Genomic DNA, 24,499 nt, shown 5'->3' with positions numbered 1-24,499 from the left:
ATCACACACATTGTGTAAGGATGTATTCAGCAGTCAAAATTACGTCAGATTATGTTCTTTTTTAATGGCAGCTGTTTTGCAATATTTTTGGGCCTACACATTTCCCTCGTGACCTCAGCACTTCCAGCCTTGTTTTGCATCGTCCTAACTCTATGCTTTACTCTTGGAGGCAGCGCTGGACTGTCGCTGGGCTGATTCAGATCAGAGCAGCTGCAGGGATGAACTGCCGGTGCTGGGAGAGCGCCGGGAATGCCGGGAAATACGGAGCGCGGGAGGTGGGAAGTGGGCTGCGGAGAGCGTGGTTGATGATGCTGTTGTGGATTATCCTCTCCAGCTCGCTGTGCCTGATGGTCGACGGCCAGATGAAGATCCCACCAGAAACGTGAGTACAGCTGTAGTACTACAACAAGACCTTTCACCTTGAGGGGATGGGCCTCCAGGAGATGCCATTTCAATCATTCACATTCTGTTGTCAATTGTTGTGTCACAGTCCGAGCTTGTAAACAACGGGACAAACTTCATAACACTGTTATACCCCCATTTTTCACAATCATCAAGCATCTAAGCTGTATCAAGGCTTACAATCATTCTTTAACCTGTCAGCTCCTCCCCAACTGCACCTTCATCACTGAAATGGATTCAATGGGTGTACAGGGTCTCTACCTCACAAAACCAATATTAATAACAATCCGTATAAAGCATACAATACAATATAACAGAAACGGGAGAAAGGAAACAAGAAAACAACAGATAAGGACAAGAAAAGCAACAGTAAAAATAAAAAGAATAAAAAATAAAATCACTGAAGTTTTCTGGATTCACCTGGTCTGTGTATTTGATGGAGAGAGATGGTGGTGCTACAATTGTGCATACTCAGGCTCTGGTTTACTCAAGCGTTTCATGTGTGCAAAACTCTTAGCATTTGCAAAACCAGTGACAAGTGACAGGCACATTGCCTTGCCTTCTTATAGTAATGCTGACTTTGAACATTGCAAAGGTTTTTGTACACACAAACGTTTTTAGCAGATCTGGGCTTTAGTTAGTGTAAAGTGGTTCCATCCTTACTCACAGTCAAACCATGCAGCCATTCAAGGTCAGAGATATAGAGAGAAGGTGGACGACTGCCGACCCCTTGTTTTTACGAAGGCTTACAGCACATCACCCATAGAGTACCGCAGGGGTGACATATTTTTGTAGTGGGAAGGCGGAAGTCCTGGACTTCCTGGATCTTACGGGGAAAAGTCTATGGGGTTTTAGAATGAGTAAAAATTATAAAATAAAGTCTGTGATTAACAAAGGTTTATGGGAGTGGTAATTTAGGTGCAGCAGGATAATCTTCGCGAACGTGAATCAATGTTATGCCTTTGAAGCGTTTTCTAAAAATCACGTTTCAAAAGTCATAAAAGTGATTCACGTTTGTGAAGATTATCCTGCTGAACCAAAATTACTAGTAAGCCTTTGTTAACCACATACCTTATTTTATGCATTTAAGTGAAATCCCCATTCTAAAACCCGATTGACTTCCCCCCGTAAGATCCAGGAAGCCCGAGACTTCTGCCTTCCATGCTACTTCCGGACTCATTCCTGCAGTGCTGACAATTAATACCAGGTAATTTCCATGTGTAACAGCAGGAAAGTCTACGTACAGTATAAATGTGTAACAGCAGGAAAGTCTACGTACAGTATAAATGTGTAACAGCAGGAAAGTCTACGTACAGTATAAACAGTATAAATGCAACATTCTCCTCATAAGATTGGCTTGAAGCCAGTACCACGTGTCAGATGGATGAGTCAATAGTTTCCGTTATCCTTCTTGGCTAGTTACAACACATACATACATATGGGCCATCTGGGTACTTGTGGGATACAGCTACTGCAACTGGCAAGCAATGGTGCAGTCTCTCTTCATCTACTGTAGTTCTCACCACCATTTTACAGTGTGTTTATATATACATTATATATACATGTATATTATAATATATTATATTATATTTATATACAAGACAGCCAAATATCTGATACCTAATCGACATGGCTAACATCATGACAATACAATGTGGGTGTTTGGATATGGTGCTGTAAAAATATGTTTGGATATATGGACCCAAGTATGATGAATGTGTATCCTAGAATTTATCTAATTATTTTGCGGAAAATTCCTGTGATTACAAAATTTTACTCAACTTCAGCCTGATTAGCATTTTTGCCAAAGTATATTTTTTCATCATCTTTTACTTTCATAATTCACACCAGCGTTGAATTTGTAAGAGAAGCGGTGAGTTTCTCAGTTGTATCTCTGCAGGAAATGAAACGCCATTTGTCTGCTCACTAGAATCCAGACGATGCTCTTTTTCCTGAAGAGTCTTCAAAGCTCTGTGTCAGATATTTACTCCTGCTGACCAAGAACCCCAACAGATCAATGCAATGCTGTCAGTCCACAATAGCCCATTAACGCTCTGTGTGTGTGTGTGTGTGTGTGTGTGTGTGTGTGTGTTTGTGTGTGTGTGTGTGTGTGTGTGTGTGTGTGTGTGTGTGTGTGTGTGTGTGTGTATGTGCGTGCGTGCGTGCGCGAGTGCATGTGTGTGTGTTCGCGTGTGCGTGTGTGTGTGTTCAGAGTAACATAGACGCTAAAAAATGACTATGTTTTGGGCAGGCCTGTCCAGTAGTCTCTCAAGCCAGTCTATCTCTTCCACAATCTTCGAATGCTCCAGAGACAGTCTGTACTTCAGCCCATTAAAATGTGGACAGAGGAAGTTGTCATCTTCCAAATAAAGAAAAAAACACTCAAGACCAGAAGGAAGTTTGATGGTATTCGACCAATCACGAATCTCGGAAACATAACCGAGGCAGGTGATTGGGGGAAATGAGCAGATATCCCGCCTTATTTTGACGAGACATCCTGGGCCCTATTCTCCCACAGGCCTTCGGCGCAAAAACTGGCCTTAAACGCAAAAAAAACGTGCCTTGCGCCTGCCTCGGGAAGATAGTAACATGGCTTTAGGCCCCGAAATGCGCTTTACGCGAAATAGGCGGGGCGCAGTCCCAGAATGGGCGAGAATGGGCGTTTCGGCCTTAAATACCGGCCTAATGATATCTTCCCACCTGGCGTTAATTTAGTGCTTTGCGCTTTTGAAAACCAGGGCTATTCAGTGCGCCAATTGCGCGGAGCGCTCCTCTGCCTCTCCTCTGTCACCCTTCTCTGTGTCACTCCCTCTCTCTTGCTCATCAGTCTGACAGGCACAATACAGTATGACTGCTTGAAAAAAAGTTCGCCGGTTCTCTCTCTCTCTGACTCCCTCGTTCAGATAGACACAACACAAGTCCAATAGAAAAAAGAAGTTGTTATACCGTACATAGTATAACAACATGACCGTTTTTTCTAACATGACAGTTTTGAGCCCGTGACATTCAAAGGGTGTTGCATCATCCTACCTGTGCAGTGAAGGCGAGAAAAAACGAGATCATTCTGGCCAAACATTCACTGCCTGGCTTCCCTGCAATAAATCTCCCAGCATGCATTGGGCTAATCCATTTAGCTAATAAATAGCAACCAAATGAGCCGAAATAGATATAAAGGTAGATCTAAATAATGTGTAATGGTAACACAACCTGCAATTGTAGAACATTTCAATATTGGACCAAATAAAACCTCGAAATGAAAACAGCACCCTATGTGAAACATATATGTCATACTGGGGCTATATATATCCCTTGCAGATTTAACGTGATTTAGATGAGTGACAGTGTAACGCGGTTCTACTGTCATGTCCTACTGTGATGTCCGCTCCAATAAATTGGCTCTACTTCACATTTTAGTTTTACAATAAAAACACATTTATGCAATGACTTTACATAATGTAGGCTATATTTATGTGCGTCATCCTACCTGTGCAGCAGGGGAGAAGAAAAGGTAGCAAAATGATATCATTCTGGACAAACTTTCACCAATCTAATTAATCTCATCATAGGGATAGGCTATATTTTTCTAGCTGATGCGTTTAGAACATTCTTTTCACTTTGATCTTGCTATAGTGTAGCGTATTTACATGCTTGCAGTATTTAAACTGCAGTTAGATTGGTTTGAGAATATTATGGAATAATAGCCTATATGGAGACAGACAGAGGGGATAAAAGGGAGGGGGGGAGATCAGAGCCCTCTGCTTTTCTGAAGCCGGACTGGATCGCTCCGTGGAATTGGAGCTGAAAAGTGAAGCATGTGATTTGTTTACTGCACTTACCCAATGAGCAGATAGTGCATAATTTTACGCTTAAAAGGCGTGGTTGTAATGCTTAAAGGAACACTCCGCCCATTTTCAACCAGCTTTGTATCATTAGAACATCAGTAGTATATCAGAAAACTGTAAACTGTTTTGACGTCAGTCATTTAATTTGACAGTTATTGAGTGTTAAAGTGTGGACCAGTGACATCACTGGTCCACACTAACTCAAATTAATAACTCATTAACTCAAATCAACTCTCAATAACTGTCAAACTAGATGAATGATGAATAGTTTGACAGTTATTGAGAGTTGATTTGAGTTAATGAGTTATTAATTTGAGTTAGTGTGGACCAGTGATGTCACTGGTCCACACTTTAACACTCAATAACTGTCAAATTAAATGACAGACTTCAAAACCGTTTACAATTTTCTGATATACTACTGATGTTCTAATGATACAAAGCTGGTTGAAAATGGGCGGAGTGTTCCTTTAAGGCTGCGTGTAGCGCCGATACCAAAATATCAAGTGCGCTGGTCCACGCCCACTACTCTGGGCTGCGTCTGGCACTAAGCGCAGTTTATAGGCCGATGCAACGATAGAGCCCCCTGTCTTATTTTTTGACCAACTTTTGGTTTTGGTCTTTCCAGACAAAAAGCTGGCATCGCACAGCTTGGCTGGATTTGTGTTTCCATTATAACATGCTGAGGGTGTGTCTTAAATTACACGGTTGTCTCGAGTCGCCAAGCAGTGGCAGCAGTGATATGGCTGTGTCAAAAGTCACAGCTGAAACAGTGGATAAACATTGCATTTCCTTTTAAGTCTTTAAAAATAAAATAAAATAAATGCCTTCCGCTAGTTTGTCAGGGAGTTGCAGCAGAAAATGCTTTCATCAGCTTGGCAGTAATTTGACATGGGTCAGAGTAAAATAAAGCAGATATCTGAAAGTACAAAGCAAAACACAGGAGAGAAACTAAACATCAAACCACAAGATTCAGTTTAGGCTACAAAATAAGATCATCAAAGACCCCACCCACCCGCACAAGGAAATACAGGACCCCCAAAGCACTTTCAGTTTTCAGTTTCAGTTTATTTTAACTGGGGGGAAAGCATACAAACACCATAAAAGGTAATTAAAATACTTTTGAGCCCTACTCAGCCGAAATGCTAGTTTTCAGAGGGTTCCCATCCTGCAGCAAGAGAAGAAAAACAGAAACAGTTAAAGCGAGAGATATTTTGAAGAAGAAGATAGGACATTTTGGAAAGAAGAAATATGAGTCTGGCTTATACCGCTCGGAATATAACTTGGAATGCAGGAAAAAATGGGCTATGACTTGTAAAAAATTAATTGTACGGTCGTTGAGGTAATTACAGGTCGGAAATTCGGGTATCATTTTGAGCTCCGATTCATCCGAGTTGACGTCATCAAAGTGTTTGTTGACCTAATTTGAGGTGTAATTATGCAATATGTGATTATATTGTTTATATTTTGCTCTGATTATAGCATTATGTTGAATTCAACAGCTATTTTACCAATGAAATTAGCTAGCTGTGTATGTTTTTGTAACTACGACTGTCTCTGAGTTAAAAACAGTGTGAACGCAACTATTCTGGAGGTCGGAAAAAATCAGAATTGAAAGTTTTGCTCCAAGTTGTCTTGAATGTAGTATTAGTCCAAGTATTGCCTCATCACCCAAGTCAGTGGCCACAGAGGAGATTCTTATATGGAGATTTTTCCCTATCTTTATTCAAGAACGCGATCTATCAATTTGAGAGCATGCTTTATTGATTTCATGTTCAAATTTTGTAAGACTTTGCCTCAAACCCTGCCCTCACACTTAAATAGCCCCCGGCACGTGTGCGCTTAGATTTGCTCTGCTTATGCTCAAACTGTATGCTTGCACTCAAATATATGTTTGTTTGCTAATATATGTTTACCCACCTCTTTGATATGAGGCAAAGAGTGAATCTTGAATCTTGAATCCTGAAAAGAAATGATGGGCCGTTCCATTTGAACTGGGAGCTGGGAATGTGATGGTTCAAAGTCATGAGCTCCGACGGTGACGTCACCTGTGCTCGGATTTTCTCTGCTGAACTCGGAGGAGCCTCACCATAAATATTATATTACTCACCGCAGGCTCCGCCAATTCTAACAAATGGTAGCAGCAAGTCTCCTAAATTGTCATGTGACTCCAATAGACTCCAACCTGCCGAAAGTCTCCTAAGTGGCCGTGTCCGTGGAAAACTATGGGCAAAACGACAGGAAGTGAGTTGAAGTTGGGCCCTCTTGCTTGAAATCCCATCGTCTTTGGCCTCACCAGCCCCGACCTCAAAGATCCAAGATGGCTGCATCGATATTAGCACTTCTGTCTTTTTTGTGTCTCATTAAATCAGTTGTAAACACAGGACTGTCTAACTTCTATCTGTGGACATGTTGCTGCAGTGTTTGTATGCGCAAAATACCACAAGAGGCGTTATCAACTGTCAGTGTTTCCCCTAGAAAAAATGTCAGGCCTGGAGGGATTCCGAAACGTACCCCGACCGCAACGGTGGGGGCCCTCGATGGCGACGCTAAACTTTTAGCTAACCTGTTCGCATCTATGTTCGCAATGGCATCCCAAGTATCATCATACTATTATGGGATGCGATGCAGCGCACGATGCTCCTAAAAGCAAAATGCTTATTGTTTTGAATGATTTGGCATCTTCTATTACTGTCGACACCAGTATTGTTGTATTGTAATAATATGCCATAAACGTTTATTGAAATTTTGGGGAAAGCGGGGGGGGGTCGTTTTTTTTTTTTTTTTTTTGCATTTCCTCTTCTGGCCTGGCGAGGGCGTCGTGTAGAATGGTAGGGGAAACACTAGTCTCTTAAAACAGACTGTCTCATCTACATCCGGCGAATGCAGCTAAACAGTCTGTACGTTACACCCCCAGAACATGCACAATAAGTTGGGAAAAAAACCTTCAGACTGGAAGGAAGTTCGACGGAATCCGACCAATCACGACACGTGTGTCCATGAAAAAAAATTCTGATTGGACTAATGAGAGAAGACCCGCCTTAAAAAAATTCTGATTGGACTAATGAGCGGAAGACCCGCCTTTCTGCTTCCCATTCCGGTTGGCGCATGCTTCTCCCCCACGAATTACAGACGGTATGGCGGAAGCATTTGAAAATTGCGGAAGCCAACTCGTCTGTTCTAAGAGACTAGGGAAACACTGACTGTTATTGCCAACAATGGCTAGCCTGGCTAGAGCTAACCCTGGCTGGTTTCCCGATTGTTTAAATGGAACGCCGACAACTCGGGTGTGATGTCACTCAACCGCGAAATCCTATAAGCTCCTAGTTTAAATGGAATGCACGATGAGAGATAAGTTAAAGAGAGGCTTTTAAAAACGTCTTTTAAAGTAGTGGTAGATTCCCTGCCTACCAACACGGGGGTCGCAGGTTCATGCCCCCATGTTACCTCCAGCTTGGCCGGGTGTCCATACAGGCATGATTGGCTGTGTCTGCGGGTGGGAAGCCGGATTAGGGGTATGTGTCCTGGTTGCTGCACTAGCGCCTCCTCTGGTCAGTCGGGGCGTGTGTTTGGGTCGGAAGGTGGGAATAGTGTGATCCTTCCACGTGCTACGTCCTGCCGGTGAAGCTCCCTGCTGTCGGGTGAAAAGAAGCGGCCTGGCAACTGCGCATGTGTGCATGGTGCTAGTCTATGGCTCTCCCCAGATCGGCAGAGGGTGGAGCAGCAACTGGGAAATGGCCAAGTACAATTGGGGAGAAAATGGGGGGGGATCAGGGGTAGGGGAACTCTTAAAGGCCGGAGCATTTGTAAATTGCTGGAGCCAAGGAGTCTGTCTTGAGACACTAGTGATCACTCAGCTTCCCGATCACAGACCAATAGCAGGTGGAGCTGCCACTCTGTGGGAAAACCCAAGATGGCAGCGGCCAAAATGCCAAACTGGTGGCTTCAAACCGGGAGTCCACAAACCAATGGTTGATGTCAGGGTGGCTACGTCCATATCTTTATACAGTTGATGGTTTGTGTGCATGCATGTTGTTGTATCAGAGTTGAACTCTCAGAGCACAGTGACACAGGTGTGTGCTGTCACTATAGGCTGGTGTGACTGAAGCAGATTAAAGCTCCAAGGACAGCGCAGAGTTCAGCCGGCCAAATCAGATCACCAAGCCTAGAGCGCTGCACGGTCATGACCTGTCGTGACTCATGTGTACCTGAGGCTACACGCCAAGAACGGCCATGTCCTCAGTGTCTCACAAGGGGACAGTTGGTGTGCAGCCAAGGGGAAATGGGATAACTGGCAACAAATGTATTGTTGCGTGTGCAGATTTCCTGCCCTCACAACCAAACTGCTTCTGTGCGCTTGTGAAACTTCTGTTCTTGGATTTCTTCTTTGTGTTCGATTTTCTTGCAAGCACAGAGTTTGAGCACAAGCAGAGCAAATCTAAGCGTGAGCAGTGGCTTTGACTCTGAGGGCAGGAAATCTGTCCAAGCAACATTATATTACATTATATTTCATTACATGGGGTTTGAAAGAAAGCCTTACACAATCTGAACATGATCAATAAATCATGCTCTCAAATTGATAGACCACACTCTTGAATAAAGATATGGAAAAATCTCCATAATACATACAGTACATATTGCATTTACAGTATATAACGCTTTTCTAGTCTACCGACCACTCAAATATATAACATGCCTACATTCACCCATTCACACACACATTCATACACCAATGGCGGCAAACTACCACGCAGGGTGCTGGCACCACCATTGGAAGCAATTTGGGGTTCAGTATCTTGCCCAAGGACACTTTGACATGTGCACTGGAGGAACCGGGGATCGAACCACCGACCTGATAAGTGGACGATCCACTCTAACTCCTGAGCCATAGCCACCCCATACATACATACTGTACATATACACACACACACATACATACAATAATGGATTTGGTCTGGAAGATTTGTTTCAATACGGTTCAATACGAATATGCATATTGTTACACCCCTACTGGTGGCAATTTCATAGGTGCTGCAACTTGTGCAAAAACTACCAATGGGAATGAGTCTGAGACCTGAGGCAGCAAAATCTGGATACAAATGAGACTGCATTGAACGATAGTGAAATTATCTAGCTCCATTGACAGATTTCCTATGTTTGTTTTAAGAAAACAAACATTGTTATGACTGGTTACAATATTGAAAGACTTGTTGAGAGCACTTCACATTTATTGATTCTTCCCATTTTAGAGTCAACAAGTCAACAAATCATCAGCCGGCTGGGCCGTGACGAGCCTTGCAGCTAACTAGTGGCCCGCTGGCCGACTCCCCATAGGTTCAGCCATCTGTCTCATCCTGTCTCACCTTATGTCGCCTCACTAACCTCTACGACCTTACCAAGGCTGCATTCACCTGGAGGATTTGTCATATTATTAACACATTATTGCACACCACAGAATAAACCCTTTGACCTGTTTGACTGTCTGCTTTCACTGTCACTTTCACTGGTAAATCTGATGTAATCTGTTATATGAGTCAGCCTCTCCTTCTCAACCTGGTTGATTCTGTATTTTCATGGTCATCTTTAGAGGTCGACCGATTAATCGGCCGGCCGATTAATTGGGGCCGATTATTGGCATTTTTAATTAATCGGCATCGGCCTGCAAAAAAAAAAAAAAAAAAAAATCTTTTTTTTTTTTTTTTTTTGGCAGGCCAGGCCAGGCCAGGCCAGGCCAGGCCAGGCCAGGCCAGGCCAGGCCAGGCCAGGCCAGGCCACCGGGCATTTGCCCGACGTGCCCGATTATGCAGTCCGCCACTGAATGTGGGTCTTCTCATGCACCCATGAGCCTACTGTAACGTTACGTTTCCTCTAGGGCTGTCCCAAACGATTATTTTCTTATCGATTCGACTAACGATTATTTTTTCGATTAGTCGATTAATCTAGCGATTATTTTCTATTTAATTTTTTTATTATATAACAATAAATTTACCCAAAACAAATAAATAAACAAAAACTTCTCAATTTCAGTATTTTATTTAACCATCTCATTCTCGTTTGGGGAAAAACTCTTCCACACTGCTTTGCTTCCTGAAAAGAGAGAGAGATAAATAATAATATAATACTGTAGGGAGGGACATATTTAAAATTAGTCTAAGTCTAATTTCCATGTCTGTTATTATGATATGATCATATGAATTATTATTATTATTAATATGAATCTTATTATTATATAATAGATAGTGCCTGCCTATTTGTCAGTTGCCTGCTCTCATCACGAAAATACTGGACCACCTGACACATAGATTAAATTGATCATCGTCATGATTCATCACTTTATGTATGAACCCTTTCCCTAAACTGAGGAGGATCAGTATTTTTACAGGACATGGATTTATTTAATCACTGGAGTAATGTGCATTGTGCAGCTAACTCAGCCAAATGTATGTTTGCATCAGTGTGGGGGTAAGGAAATAAATAATACAAACGATTTACAGACTAACAGTCACAGACTGTAACAATGGTCTGTAACGTTAGTTTTGATCTCATCTTACATGGCCGTGAACCCAAACAGAAGAATGTAAAAAGCCGAATAGCACTGTTAAATGATGCACGCAGTAAATTAACGTGAGCAGCAACAGACTAACAATGGTCTGTAACGTTAGTTTAATCAATTTTCTACATGTTAGCCGTGAAAGCAAACGGAAATATGTACGTTAACGTTAAACGGCCGAATAACACCGTTAAATGGTGTAATGTTATGTTCGCTGCGGTGCAAAAATGACTACTTTTTCCGGCCATCGCTGCCATCTTTTTTGTTTTGTGACGTGTCGACGCACGTAGCGTGCGTCGACGTAATTACGTAGTCGACGTCATCGATTACGTCGACTCGCTGGGACAGCCCTAGTTTCCTCAGTCACCACCATCTTCTGCAAACACACTTCTCCCATCAAATGACAGCAAATCTAAACAGTTACATTATTATTATTATTATTATTGTTAATGTATAGAACAGTGCATGAATGAGTTCTCTGACATACTGCTCTCTCGCTATAGCCTACCAGTCACTACTGAAATCTATACCGCATAACCCAATGTATTTTTCTATTTAATAAAAAGAATAATCAAAAACATGTTACTGTACTGGCTAAGATAACATCTTATATTAGATGTAGGCCTACAGTATAATGTTATATTCGATTTTCAATGTGCATGAATGGATAATGGAAATCTAGGCTACTAGATTTCTTAAAAAAAAAATACCAACAGAAGAATATTGCACATTTTTTGGGGTTGCTACCCACACGTTTAGCTGTGTGTTTCTCATTCCACGAATGCACAATCCTTACAAGTTGTACCCCGTTGTAAAGGTGACTAATCAGGCTTTCCAACTATATAAAATACAATACCAATTGGTATTATTAAAGGGGAGAAATAATCGAGCAAAATAACGTTTCCAAACTTTTTTTGAGGAGTTTATTTTAATCGTATTTTATCGAATGAAAAAAATAATAATAATCGGCATTATATATCGGCCATCGGCCGCCCTGCTCTCTAAAGATCGGCATCGGCATCGGCCATTGAAAAAGCAATATCGGTCAACCTCTAGTCATCTTTACCGCAAACTGAATTAGTGGCTCCCCTTTTCAACAATTTACAAATTAATTGGTTTGGAAATGGCACAGAGAGTGGTTTAGAAAAGGACTGTGTCTTCTTAAATAAGCTGTATCCAGAAGTTGGTCAGAGCACTGTGGTCCTGGCCAGGTAGTTTACTGTGCTACAGTACTTCTAGTTGTAAAATGAGTTAAAAATCAACAGTTTCAGTAGAATACATTTTCAAACCACAAAGGAGATCAGATATGTCCTTCGTTGTAACATGGCATTTTGCAGTTTTTATTGTTTGAGTTTGATAGGGCAAAGTTCATGAAAGATGATGAAAGAGTTTATTTGCCAAAATGTCAGTGTATTATTTGAATGTGGTATATTGTTTTGCTATAGACCCTTCTCACGGGGGCCATTTTGTGTCGAAAAGGCAGGGTAAACACAGGTTAAAGCAAAACACTAATGAGGGTTTCAAACCTCCATGATTGGAATTTGGAAACCCTCATTAGTGTTTTGCTTGCACCTGTGTTTATTCAGCTTTTTTGACACAAAGTGGCCCCCGTGAAAAGGGTCTATTGTTGTTAATTGCTCTAAGAAGACCGTACTGATGAGCTGCTCTGTTTTCAGGGTGCAGCAGTGGGCTGTGTCCTTTGGCAAAGAGATAGCTGCCCTGTCCAGCAAATACTCTGGAGCTAAACTGCTACAGAAGGTAAGAGACCAAGCCGAAGCTGACAGACAGCAGACAGACAGACAGACACAAACACCAGACACAAACACGCATGCATGAGCACACACACACACACACACACACACACACACACACACAGCGACCAGTGAAGAGAGTGGATGTCCTCTTGAAAATTGAGTGGAAAAAAAGGTGCCAAACCCACGTAAGTACCTGTGTGCATCACAGCCAGTCGGACATCAGCCAGTGGTGTCCGGTGCAGGAATGTAGTGAAAACAGCGGCCAGAGAGCAGAGAAACTGCTTTTCAACACATTGAACGATGCTGAGATGTTTACAGCAACCAGCGTCAAGCTACTGCTAGGAGCTGGGCTCAGGACAAGGCTGCCTATCTATGTTTTTAAACGCCTTTGTCCCTCCGTGGCGTAACACTGCAAATGCATGGGGTGCCAAAGTCCCACCCACTTCCGGGTTAGGCATACGAACCAAGGGATTTCATCCGCCATTTATTTTGATGTCTCCGCCCTGCAGTGTTGGGGGTAACGTATTACAAAGTAAGGAATTACTGTGATTACAATACATTTGTCTGTAACGAGTAGTGTAAGGCATTATGGTTCCTAAATCAGTCATCACATTACAGTTAGTAAATCTAACACTACTGTATGTCATTACTTGCATTGCATACGTTCTTCAATTATCAGCAGGATCGAGGTTGAATCTGCAGGATTATGAAAAAAAACATCAAAAGTGCACGATTGCGCAACACAACAATAGACTGTAAAAGCCGCTAATTTCTAGAATGGATGGACTGGTGGGACGGCGAGGAGTGATTGGTTAGGTTTATTGACGATTAGTCTCTTAGAACAGACGAGTTGGCTTCCGCAATTTTCAAATGCTTCCGCCATACCGTCTGTACTTCGTAGGGGAGAATCATGCACCAACCGGAATGGGAAGTAGAAAGGCGGGTCTTCCGCTCATTAGTCCAATCAGAATCCAATATGCCGCATTTTTCGTGGACCCACGTGTCGTGATTGGTCGGATTCTGTCGAACTTCTTTCCTGTCTGAAGGTTTTTTTCCCAACTTCCTTGTGCATGTTCTGGGGGTGTAACGTACAGACTGTATATAGCTGCATTCACCGGATGTAGATGAGACAGTCTGTTTTAAGAGACTAAGTGACGATTGGTTGGTTCAGGCCAATCAGAGACAGGCGTCCCTCCGGCCGATCCATTATGGCACCAACCTTCATACTGTAGGCAGATGGGGGGCAGTGTGGTCTACAACTTTTGAGGGGTGGAGATATATGCTCATTACCTCACCTCAAGTAAGGCATTACTAATTTTTTAAGTAATGTGTAATGTGTAATATATTACTTTTCTGAGTAACGACCCCCAACACCATGGCCATGACCAGAGGCATTATGTTTTCGGGTTGTCCGTCCGTCCGATTCTCGTTAACGTGATATCTCAGGAACGCCTTGATGGATTTCCTTTGATAGGAAGGTCGCAGAGAGTCAGTGTTCGAGGGTTGGGTAGAGGGAGTGTATAGGGGACTCTGGTGGGAAGGACCGTGGTGAGGGAGGGGGTGGGGCTAGGGGAAAGGGGCCATAGGTAGGCATAGCAAGGTCGTAGAGAGTTGAGGTTCGAGGGGTGGGTAGGGAGAGTGGTTGGGGGTGGTGTGGGTGGTTTAGCGGTAGGGGTAAGACCATTTTCCACATTGAAAACGATTAGCTGTGTCGTTGCCTAAATTGCCCTAAGGCTGACTGGTCACTAGGGATGCAGCGGTTTCCGGTTTGAAGGTATACCCCGGTTTGAAAAAGTCACGGTATCAAAACCACTAAGATTTGCCGTCATACCTTCTCCACGGTATCAGCTGTTTCCCCAAAACAACGTGCCGGTTGCTTGCAGAGTGCAGCTTACGCGGCCCCTCCCCCTTGCTGCATGCCTACCTAGACGCACAGTAGTGAGGAGCTGTCCTTGACTGTTTACAACCGTGTGTGTGATAAAGCAGGAGAACGCAAGGAAGGACCCCCCTGAACTTTCCCCCCATCTAAAAAGACGACGTCGGCTGTATGGGAATATTTCGGCTATTGTAAAATCACAGATGGCCATAGCCTTAACGCGAGACTCACGCGTTGAGCCTAGGATGGCCAGGGCTTAGATCTGCGTGAGCACGACCCGTCGTTATTTGTCAAATTCAAGCTACATTAAAACGTTGTCTTGCTTCAACATACATCGCATTGGACATAAACTATTTCCACCCGCAGGTTTGAGGAGTAGCTAACAAACGTCAGATAAATGCTCTCTCTATGCTAACGTTACCTACTGAGGCAGCTAACATGGCTAATTAGCTAGCTAACACCAGCTATCTTTCTCCACTAACTAACGTTAACGTTAGTTGACTGAGCGAACGTCGCTGTACAGCAGGTCGTTATCAAAACGTATTGCACTGAAGAGAAGTAACATTAGATAATGACGAAAGACTCCTCCAACCTGTCAGTGGAAAAGTATGCACAAACTTTGTGTGTGTGAGTGAGAGAGAGAGAGAGAGAGAGAGAGAGAGAGAGACAGAAACAGGGACAGAGGCTGTGTGTGTGTGTGTGTGTGTGTGTGAGGAAACAATAATTGTGTCCAGTGTTCACTGTTCACCCATTACAAAAGAGAAGCGTGTATTTGATATTATTATGATGTTTTAGTTTCACATCAAATTAATTCGATTAAATCGTTTACATTTATAAGTAAGAACAGTACTATATTAACATAGTATAATAACAAACTATATTAACACATACTTGCCAGTTAACTGTCATTACAGTTGGAGGTTACATTAACATTTTTTCTCAGTCCACAATTCAGCAAACTGTTAAAAATAAAATAAATTTTGTTCATTGGCATTTTTTACACATAAAGGTCCGCAATACCGCGATACCGTGAAACCGTGGTATTTTTGTCCAAGGTTATCATACCGTCAAAAACTCATACCGTTGCATCCCTACTGGTCACACCACTGCACTGTGGGCTTCAAGGTATTGGTGCTTGCATGAGTCTAGTGGACAGACATGGATGTAGACTGCTGACTTGTTGGCGGAGGCATAGAGACACTGCATGAAATAGGCCATGCCCATCACGGGGGAAAGCTCTCCGTTCACTTCCACACACCGGCATAATTTTCCTTGAATTAAACATAGCTAAAAGCTGTTGTGTGGTGGGCTGCGCAGACAACAAATGTAAAAAATCGCCAATTAAAGTTTTTTTGTACTCCCGAGCAAAACAATGCCATTGAGGATTGGCAAGAAGGAAAATGTGGATCTAGCTGTCAGTAAAGTAAGTTGGAGTGTTCATGTTCCGTATATACGATCTTTGTGTGCAACACGTGACCATGCATAGGAGAACGCCAGGATTGGGGGGAGTTGCTGTTTTCCCCCGTTTTGGCCGTGGTTTCTGAATGATGACGCGCTCCGCAGTGTCTCTATACATCCGTGATGCGATACTTCTAGTTTTGCCATATCGCCCAGCCCTACTGTACATAGTGGTGCTGCAGACAAATCAGGGATGATGTATAATCTGTAATCTATCTGTGTGTGTGTGTGTGTGTGTGTGTGTGTGCGTGTGGTAGAATGTATAAAAGTCATAGTCAAAACTGACCCTTTTTTGCCACATCAATTTACCCTTGTGGTGAAGAGAGAGGGAAACAGAAAGACAACAAGAGAAGGGAAGAGAGTGAGACAATCTCATTTAGAGCTAGAGAGACACATGGAGAGAAAAAGCACTTTAATGAAAACAGCTGTATATAGAACATATGACATCATCACATCAGGCTGAGAAGGGCGGAGTCTGGGGGGGAGGGGGTCATTTCTCATCCCCCTTCCCATCCGCTCCATCAGCCAATAGGAACACAGCTTACTGGCACACATTTGGAGTACAACATCTGCACATGGCCCAGAGACCAGTATGATGACACACTTTATTCAAAAGCACATAATATAAGCACACACATACACACACACACACACACACACACACACACACACACACACACACACACACACACACACACACACACACACACACACACACACACACACACACACACACTCACTCACATACACACACACACACACACACTCAATTGTAACTATTTCCAGTAACAAAATTACAGGGAGACACTATTTTGCGAGAGAGAGAGAGACTATGAGAAAGAGAGAGGGTGGGGGGAGAGAGGGGGGGGGGTCTGTCTGGCCTGGGTATGTGTAAATTATTGTTGAGGGAGGAGAGATAGATTCTGGTTATGGCTATGTGTGTGTGTGTGTGTGTGTGTGTGTGTGTGTGTGTGTGTGTGTGTGTGTGTGTGTACCTGGGTGTAGTCATGTTAATTTCTGTGTGTGTTTCTGTGTTAGTAATTAGGATGCGCTGTCTTCCTCTGCTTGACACCCTATAGACTCCCTAGCAGGCCCATTCACCATCTGCCACACACACACACACACACACACACACACACACACACACACACACACACACACACACACACACACACACACACACACACACACACACACATGCTCTCTCTCTCTCTCTCTCTCTCTCTCTCTGTCTCTCACACACACACACACACACACACACACACACACACACACACACACACATAATACTCACATGTATGAGAGAGTATATGGTGCCCTGTGCTAATCCAGGGTGCAGCTACAGCATTTTTTTTACATTTACATAAAATACAGCGAACAACTGTTTGGCAAACAGGTATGTTGCTGTATTTTATGTAAATTAATATAATAATAATAAAAAGTCTACATTGTTCCTGAATAATCACATGTACTATTATGTCCATGTCCACACAGACATGCCCCTAACTGACCATCTCCATCTACAGCATGCTACTTCTCTATTATGCTCACTCACTGTCCTCCATGTCTCTCTCTCTCTTACTGTTTTCCCACATGCGCCTTTTACCGCTAAATGACCGGAACGCGGTCTAATGCCTTCATGTGTGAAAGTTGTTGTTCCGGTATAAGCGTGACTCCGTCGTCGCGGACATTTCACCAGTTTCGAGCCAGTCAGAAGAGCGGTATGCGCGATAAGGCACACAAGTGTAGAACGGGTCCAGTCATTTGCCACGACACCGGTCCTTGGGCGAGGTGTACACGTTGCTTAACGTTCACTTCCAGCGTGCATCATCTAATCATTCGCGCACATCAAAGCAAACTACTTCCACATTTCGCTTCGTGCATTTGCTTTCTCTACATACATACAAGCGTTGGGCAGCTTGCAAGCCTCTGCCATTCTCGCTGTGTCTGTCCTGTGTGGCTGCTGCGAAGTGCGGAGGACTGAGTGAAGGACTGGCGTCTCTCGAGCAGAGAGGGGAGGGGGGAAATCAGCTGTGTTTATTACGCTGGCTTGATGCTGCTAAGTCAAACGAGTCAGCAATATTATCAAAAGAGTGGACGCCGGCTCCATGTTTGTTTGTTGTTTTTTTCTGACTGGCCTCAGTGGCCTGCAGCACAGTTTATACGTCATGACCCCAGGCCACTCTCCTCCGCCCCCCGCCCCCCGCCCGCTCCGCCCCACCCCACCCCCCAACATACCGGCTATTTGACGATTAGATTCCCACATGCGAGCGCTCAGGTGTGAAGGGAAATTCCGGGAAATGTCCGATATTGACTTACAGGTAATTTTCCAGTACGCATGTGGAAAAATGGCTTCTCTCTCTCTCTCTCTCTCTCTCTCTCTCTCTCTCTCTCTCTCTCTCTCTCCCTCTCTCTCTCTCTCTCCCTCCATGCCTTTGGTTTAGCAATCAAACATTACAGTGCAAAACCTCTACCCATTTATTTCAAAAACACACAGCACAGTCTCAAGTCTGTTTTCCTTTGTTTCTGATTTCAATACATGCAAATAAATTAAAACGAAAAACTAGTGTGTGTGTGTGTGTGTGTGTGTGTGTGTGTGTGTGTGTGTGTGTGTGTGTGTGTGTGTGTGTACATTTAAGGCATTTGTTTGTACTTTTAATGCCAACGTCCTGTTTTATGCCACCCCCCCCCCCTTCAATACCAAATAGTGAACTCACTGTTCTCACTCCATACAGGAGCAGCTGGGGTTGGGTGCCTTGAAAAGAATACAAGAGCAATCGTGCAATAATCTGTAATCAGTAATAAAAAAAACTAAATAGCCCTTCATGTTTGTTTGGGATGTGCTGTATATTTTTATAGGTACTGTATATTGTTTCTTTTTATTAAGCTACTAATTAATCAAGTGCATTAATTTAATCTTGGCGACAAGAACACATTAATCACCCACCACTGTGTAATCATTGTTTTGCCCTTATCTGTGGGACATTTGTTGATTCTGTCTTTTTGTTCTGAGCGGACTGGGTGGGCGATATTGACTGGATGAGTTTATGTTTGAAGATCATAAGGAAGGTTGGAGCTTTACTTCTGTTGCTAAGGGTTTTGTGTGATTATTTGCAGTGGTCTGTCTGTCTGTCTTTCTTTATCTCCCTCTTCCTGTCCGTGGCTTTTTCTCTCTCTTGTGAAAGAACTTCTAGAGCATGATCTGTGAAAATGAAAACAGAAAATGTTCTAGGTGGTATAATCGTTTAGGAGCATGGGCCACAAAAGATGCTTCCCGTGTCAAACCGTTGCTTAACTCTTTAAAAGGTTGTGTTTTTTGTGGCAGTTAGTGCCTGGCTCAAGGGGCACTTCCCCCTACAGTACCCAGTCAGTCTGGGATTCAAACTAGTGATTGTCCTGGAACAAGCCAATTTCTTTAACATCTCGGCTGCCACCACACCATGAAATGAATGTGTATTTGAGGTAGTAGTAAATCAACACTGTGTAATGGAGGGGTTATTGTCTTATTGAAGGCAATGGAATACGAGTCCGTCACCAAAACCAACATTTAGTCTCTGTCACCTGTCCTCATTCATTTACTCTCTGTCACCTGTCCTCATTCATTTACTCTCTATCACCTGGCCTCATTCCTCACTCAGTGAGGCCATTTACACCTGGCACTAACATGCGTTTTCTGCCATCAGATTGCAATCAGATTGTATTTTATCACTTCAGCCTGATTCCATTTACACCTGGCACCAGGGCCGGCGCCAGAGTGAAATGACTGAGGGGGCGGTTATAACTGGGGAGGGGGCTGATTTTTTTTTTTTTTTTATATGATATTTTTATATCGTAAAACATAGGTTACCGCTATGCCTATTTCTGGACTTTTTAACCATAATAACCTCTGAAAAGCGCAATAACAACACAAGAAAGACTACTATTCAAAATCAAATAAAACATTTCTTTCACAGCAGCAGATTAGGGCATTAATAGAGCTGAGCTTTGCATAACGTGAAATGCGGGACCTGTCTGGAGCACTCTGAACATATATGTCTATATGAAAAGTCATAGAATAAACAATTGCTGCAAAAATCGACAAAAAACTAAACAAAATAATAGCCAGTCAGTGCCAGGTTCATTAAATTAAATAATTAAAGTGATCAGATGTGTTGTCTCCATCTTTCTGCTCATGGCATGCTGTGTGCTTGGGTGCAGCTGATTTGTCTCTCTCTCTCTGTGTGTGTGTGTGTGTGTGTGTGTGTGTGTGTGTGTGTGTGTGTGTGTGTTTTAATCACGTTATGATCACTACAACATGCAGTGAGGTTCAAATTTAATAAATAGCTACATCTCTGACACCTTGTGACAACCAAAGCATAGCAAATAGCGCTTCCCTGCCAATTCTGAAACAACAGAGCTATGTTTATAGGGGGTAGCCTACATCAACTTAAACTGATCAAATTTGATGAAGACTGCAGAAACAGCAGCCGAAACATGTCAGGTACAAACATTGTCTAACTGGCCTTTATAGATGAACTATTCTAAAAAAAAAAAAAAAAAATTTTTTTTTTTTTCTTTTTTCAAGTGAGGGGGCAGAAAATTTAACTGAGGGTGCAAAGCCCCCTGGCGCCCCCTCGTGGCACCGGGCCCGCCTGGCACTAACATGCGTTTTGGGTGAACAGATTGCAATCCGATTGCTCTCCAGCTCGAACGTCATCACGCGCGCGCCCCCTGAACGTGTGCATGCATGTTTGCTTATTGAATAGAGCTTATTGTTAAGCTCAAATGCACAGTGAACGTCCCCTTCACCTGGACAAAACGATGGCCGATCACCCAGCACTGCATCTATTTCTTTATCAAAAGGACACGTTGCCCTGCCCCTGCCACTTTTCTTGTTCTTGTCCTTGGCCTGTCTGTAAGCCAGTTTCAGGTGTTTAATTTTTCGCTGACGGTAGCTGTGTTTCCATTACCCTCAGAAATGCGCAAAATCTAAATATCGCAATAAAAATTGGGTAATGGAAACACGTAAATTTCAGACGTGTCGATATAGCAGTTTATCGCAAAAGTGTAATGGAAACACATTTTCCGCATTTGCACATCATGTGACCCATCTTCTCCTTTGGAAAAGGAGCGGAAAATGAAAGGAAAATGAGGGAGAAAGCCGTGGCAAAACCTCTGCAGCAAGTAGAAAACTTTGAAGCAATGCTACCTAGCAGAAAGACGAGTGTTGTGCAAAAGCGGAGACGGGGGAGATAGAGAATTTTTAAGGGCAGAAATCGGTCCATGGTGACAGGCTGCCTGTGTGTGTGCGCATTTGGCACAGCGGCGAGATGAGGGCACACACCGGTGCAGTGCTGCTGACTGAAGTGAATACAGTGAGTAATACATGTTTCAGGTGCAATGTTATAATTATAACACACAACATTCTGATTATTGCACCAAATCAGCCTTTTTCCCCCTCCATCTCTAAATCAGACCAGTTTTATTACCCTTTCTCCTCTGTCTGTTGCGCTCACTGCATTCACCGCAGCCAGCAACATGTTGCTACTCATTTTCTTTTTAATTGATAATCAGGCTCGTTTATATGCGTTGTAACTTCATGTGGTGATTTGCATTGACCATTGGTTGGATTTGAGCATGCAGGGGATGGGATATGGGGCAGATCCCCGTGCGTAATCACTGTGGCAGCTGCTGGTAACGGGGAATTGCATTCAGGTGTGCGTGACGTCACCGACTTCAAACAACTTAAATGGAAACGCCTGCAAGTCGGAATTGTACTTTGACGAAGTTGTAGAAATATCGCAATTATTTTGCGAAAAACCGTAATGGAAACACAGCTAGTGTAGCCAGGTCCTGTTGTGGGGCCATTCTCTGCCAGTTTCTTAGCCACTACTTCATAAATGGGTCGGTATGCCAACCGCCATAAAACTGCAAAGAAGATGAAGATGTATTTCCGTATTTGCTGTATGCGTTTTGAGAGGACGCATTGCATTTACACTTGTGTTAAATGTTGTCATAATATTATTGTTGTCATATTATTATCCCTGACCACCTCCGGAGGTGGTTTGGTTAATCAGATTGCAATCCTTCTTCAATGCGTTTTGGGGGTGTTTACACCTGTACTTTCAAGTGATAAAATACAATCTGATTGCAATCTGATCACCAAAAACGCATGTTAATGCCAGGTGTAAATGGCCTCATTCATTTGACATTCATCAGCAGTGCAGGAAATTGCAACTGCAACGGTGTGTGGCAAATTAAGGCCATCGCCAATCACAAAAAGGCCCTTACTTTCCATACTTACTCCAGACGCTATGCCGTCAATTCCACCCAAGGGATTAGGGAGAGAGAGGGGCCCTAGGTAGGGGATGAAGCCAGGGCTTGACCCCAGTCTGTACTGTTTTATTGTGTGGGTGTGGGTGTGTGTGTGCGCCCTTGTGTGTGTGTGTGTGTGTGTGTGTGTGTGTGTGTGTGTGTGTGTGTGTGTGTGAGAGAGAGAACGAGTGAGAGTGAGTGTTGCCAGTGTGAGGGTGTGTGTTGTCATTTCCATTGTATAATGCCACGATACCCCTTTAATGGGTGTGAGTTGGTTGGTACAGGTCTGTGTGTATTATTATTATCCATAGTTTTATACCAGGAGGAAACCTCATTGTGTGTCTGTATTTAGGATTTTTTATTCTAATACCTATGATCACTGCTAGGGTTAGAGGTAAAATTCCCACTAGGGATAGTAATGGGGGGGTGTCAGCTAAATGCCTAGAAATGCCTAATCTAATTGTGTTGTTGAAATACAATGGTATTATAGATAGATTTAAAGCATTTTTAACGAACAAACTAACTTAGTTATTATAACTGTGTTGTAGAAATACAAGGATGTGGAGGGTGTGGTGAAGATAGAGGAGGTGGACGGGGAGGACCTGGTGAAGAAGTTTGCTGAGGAGATGGAGGAGATGCTTGGGAGGAAGATGAAATCTGTCAAGGTACTAACACACACACACACACACACACACACACACACACACACACACACACACACACACACACACACACACACACACACACATTTATGCAAACCAATTATTGTCAGAAAATGCTATATCGTTGCTGGGTCATTTTGCGCTGTTTTGCAAGCATGACTTTTGATAAAACAAGATAAACTATGATTTAAATAAGACTAGTGTTTTTCTCACAGCATTATATTTCATCTGTGAACTTGGGACTTGATTCAATACTTAATGTATCCAAGTTAATCATGGGGTAATGAAATTATCACAGTGTATCCTTAACTTGTTGTCTTTTTTTTTACTATAGAGGTTAGCAGAGGCAGCAGAAGATGCTGATCTTTACCACGCATACAACGAAACCCTAGAGGTATGTGAGAACATTACATTTCTTAAACTGTACAGCTGAAGTATGACCACATATGACCACTCCTCTGTATAGTCTACAGTTATTCATCTTTTGTGGTTTCTTCAATGTTTGTTTTTACTGTACAGCATGTATGCACGCTTCTGCACAAAACTTCTCAGACACTACACATGTTGGTTAACTGTGGTAACTTTAATATGAACACTAATAACTTATACACTACACTACGTTATTGATCAATTATATGTATTTTTATTTAAATGTGATAGCCCACTGTCTAGTTGCACTGGCCACATCTAACTTCAAGAAATGGGCTGTCATTGATGTCATTTAACTCATTGAGTGCCAATGACGACTTTAGTCGTCAATTGCTTTAGTAACGTTGAGTGCCAATGACGACTAAAGTCGTCAATTGCGTTTTTTGGGGCATGTTGAATGTGTATAACCTATTTTACCGACCCATTAGGTGGCGACAGTGCTCTCCAGATTAGAGGAAGGTCCGAAAACAGCAGGAAAAACCTCCGTGATCAAAGCGAAACCGCTCATGCTGCAGCCAGAGCCATATAGATGGCTCTGACTTGCAGCTGATGTTGGCTGCGAACAGCAGTCAATCCGCGCACACAACTGAGCCCCTCTGCCTCTGTCTGTCTGTCTGCATAGTTTCTTCACACGATTAGCCGCCAGAAAGGCAGCACCCGACGCCGAAGGGCCAAACCTTTCCCTGCAGTCCGGTTTGGCATTTCCTTGTCGCGCTGGGAGCCGGCGCAAAAAAACGGAGCGCTCCGAAAATAGACTGGGTGCGTGTGGCTGTGTGTTAGTGTGGGGAGGAGTTTGCAGCTGAGGGGGGGAGAGGGGGGTGGGGCACGCAGGCACCACACAACTACACCACGTCACTACATCAGAAAATATTATCTTCAGACTCAGTGAATGTGCTTGAAATGCTGCATTTCACAAAAGGCGGAATAACTCAGCTTCTAATTTGAAAAGTGTCTTTTTGCTCAAAACAGCCTATCTTCTCCGGCTCATAACTAAAGAACGGAAAATGGGATCAATAAACTTTTTTTTGCAGATGATAGAAGAGAGTCTCATCGTTCTTTGTGCGTGTTCGGTGTTTACATAGTAATATCACACAATATTCTGTGGGCCTCGAGAAATCACTGAAAACGCTCTGAAACTCTGGCACTGGGAGCGTCCGTTCTCCAAAAGTGGCTGGCACTCAATGAGTTAACAACAAAACACACTAAGGCCATGTTCAGACTAGGCTTTTGCACAC

At 43.1% G+C, this 24,499-nt stretch overlaps 1 protein-coding gene across 1 annotated transcript in view; it reads left to right on the top strand.

Annotated features, from left to right (window-relative positions):
• Nucleotides 1-305: 305 nt before the first annotated feature.
• cacna2d4a (calcium channel, voltage-dependent, alpha 2/delta subunit 4a) overlaps nt 306-24,499 on the top strand; it is a gene marked incomplete at both ends in the record, with an annotated part of 219,179 nt that continues 194,985 nt past the window's right edge. The window contains 4 exons of the mRNA XM_083660252.1: nt 306-382; nt 12,468-12,549; nt 22,722-22,838; nt 23,170-23,229. Of these exons, the coding sequence (XP_083516378.1) occupies nt 306-382; nt 12,468-12,549; nt 22,722-22,838; nt 23,170-23,229 (336 nt within the window). The remainder of the gene's footprint in view (nt 383-12,467; nt 12,550-22,721; nt 22,839-23,169; nt 23,230-24,499) is intronic.

Source organism: Poromitra crassiceps (assembly GCF_964638095.1).
Source record: "Poromitra crassiceps genome assembly, chromosome: 2".
Lineage (NCBI taxonomy): Eukaryota > Metazoa > Chordata > Actinopteri > Beryciformes > Melamphaidae > Poromitra > Poromitra crassiceps.
The sequence above is the reverse complement of the archived record's forward strand: the minus strand, read 5'-3'. Positions and strand labels throughout refer to the sequence as shown.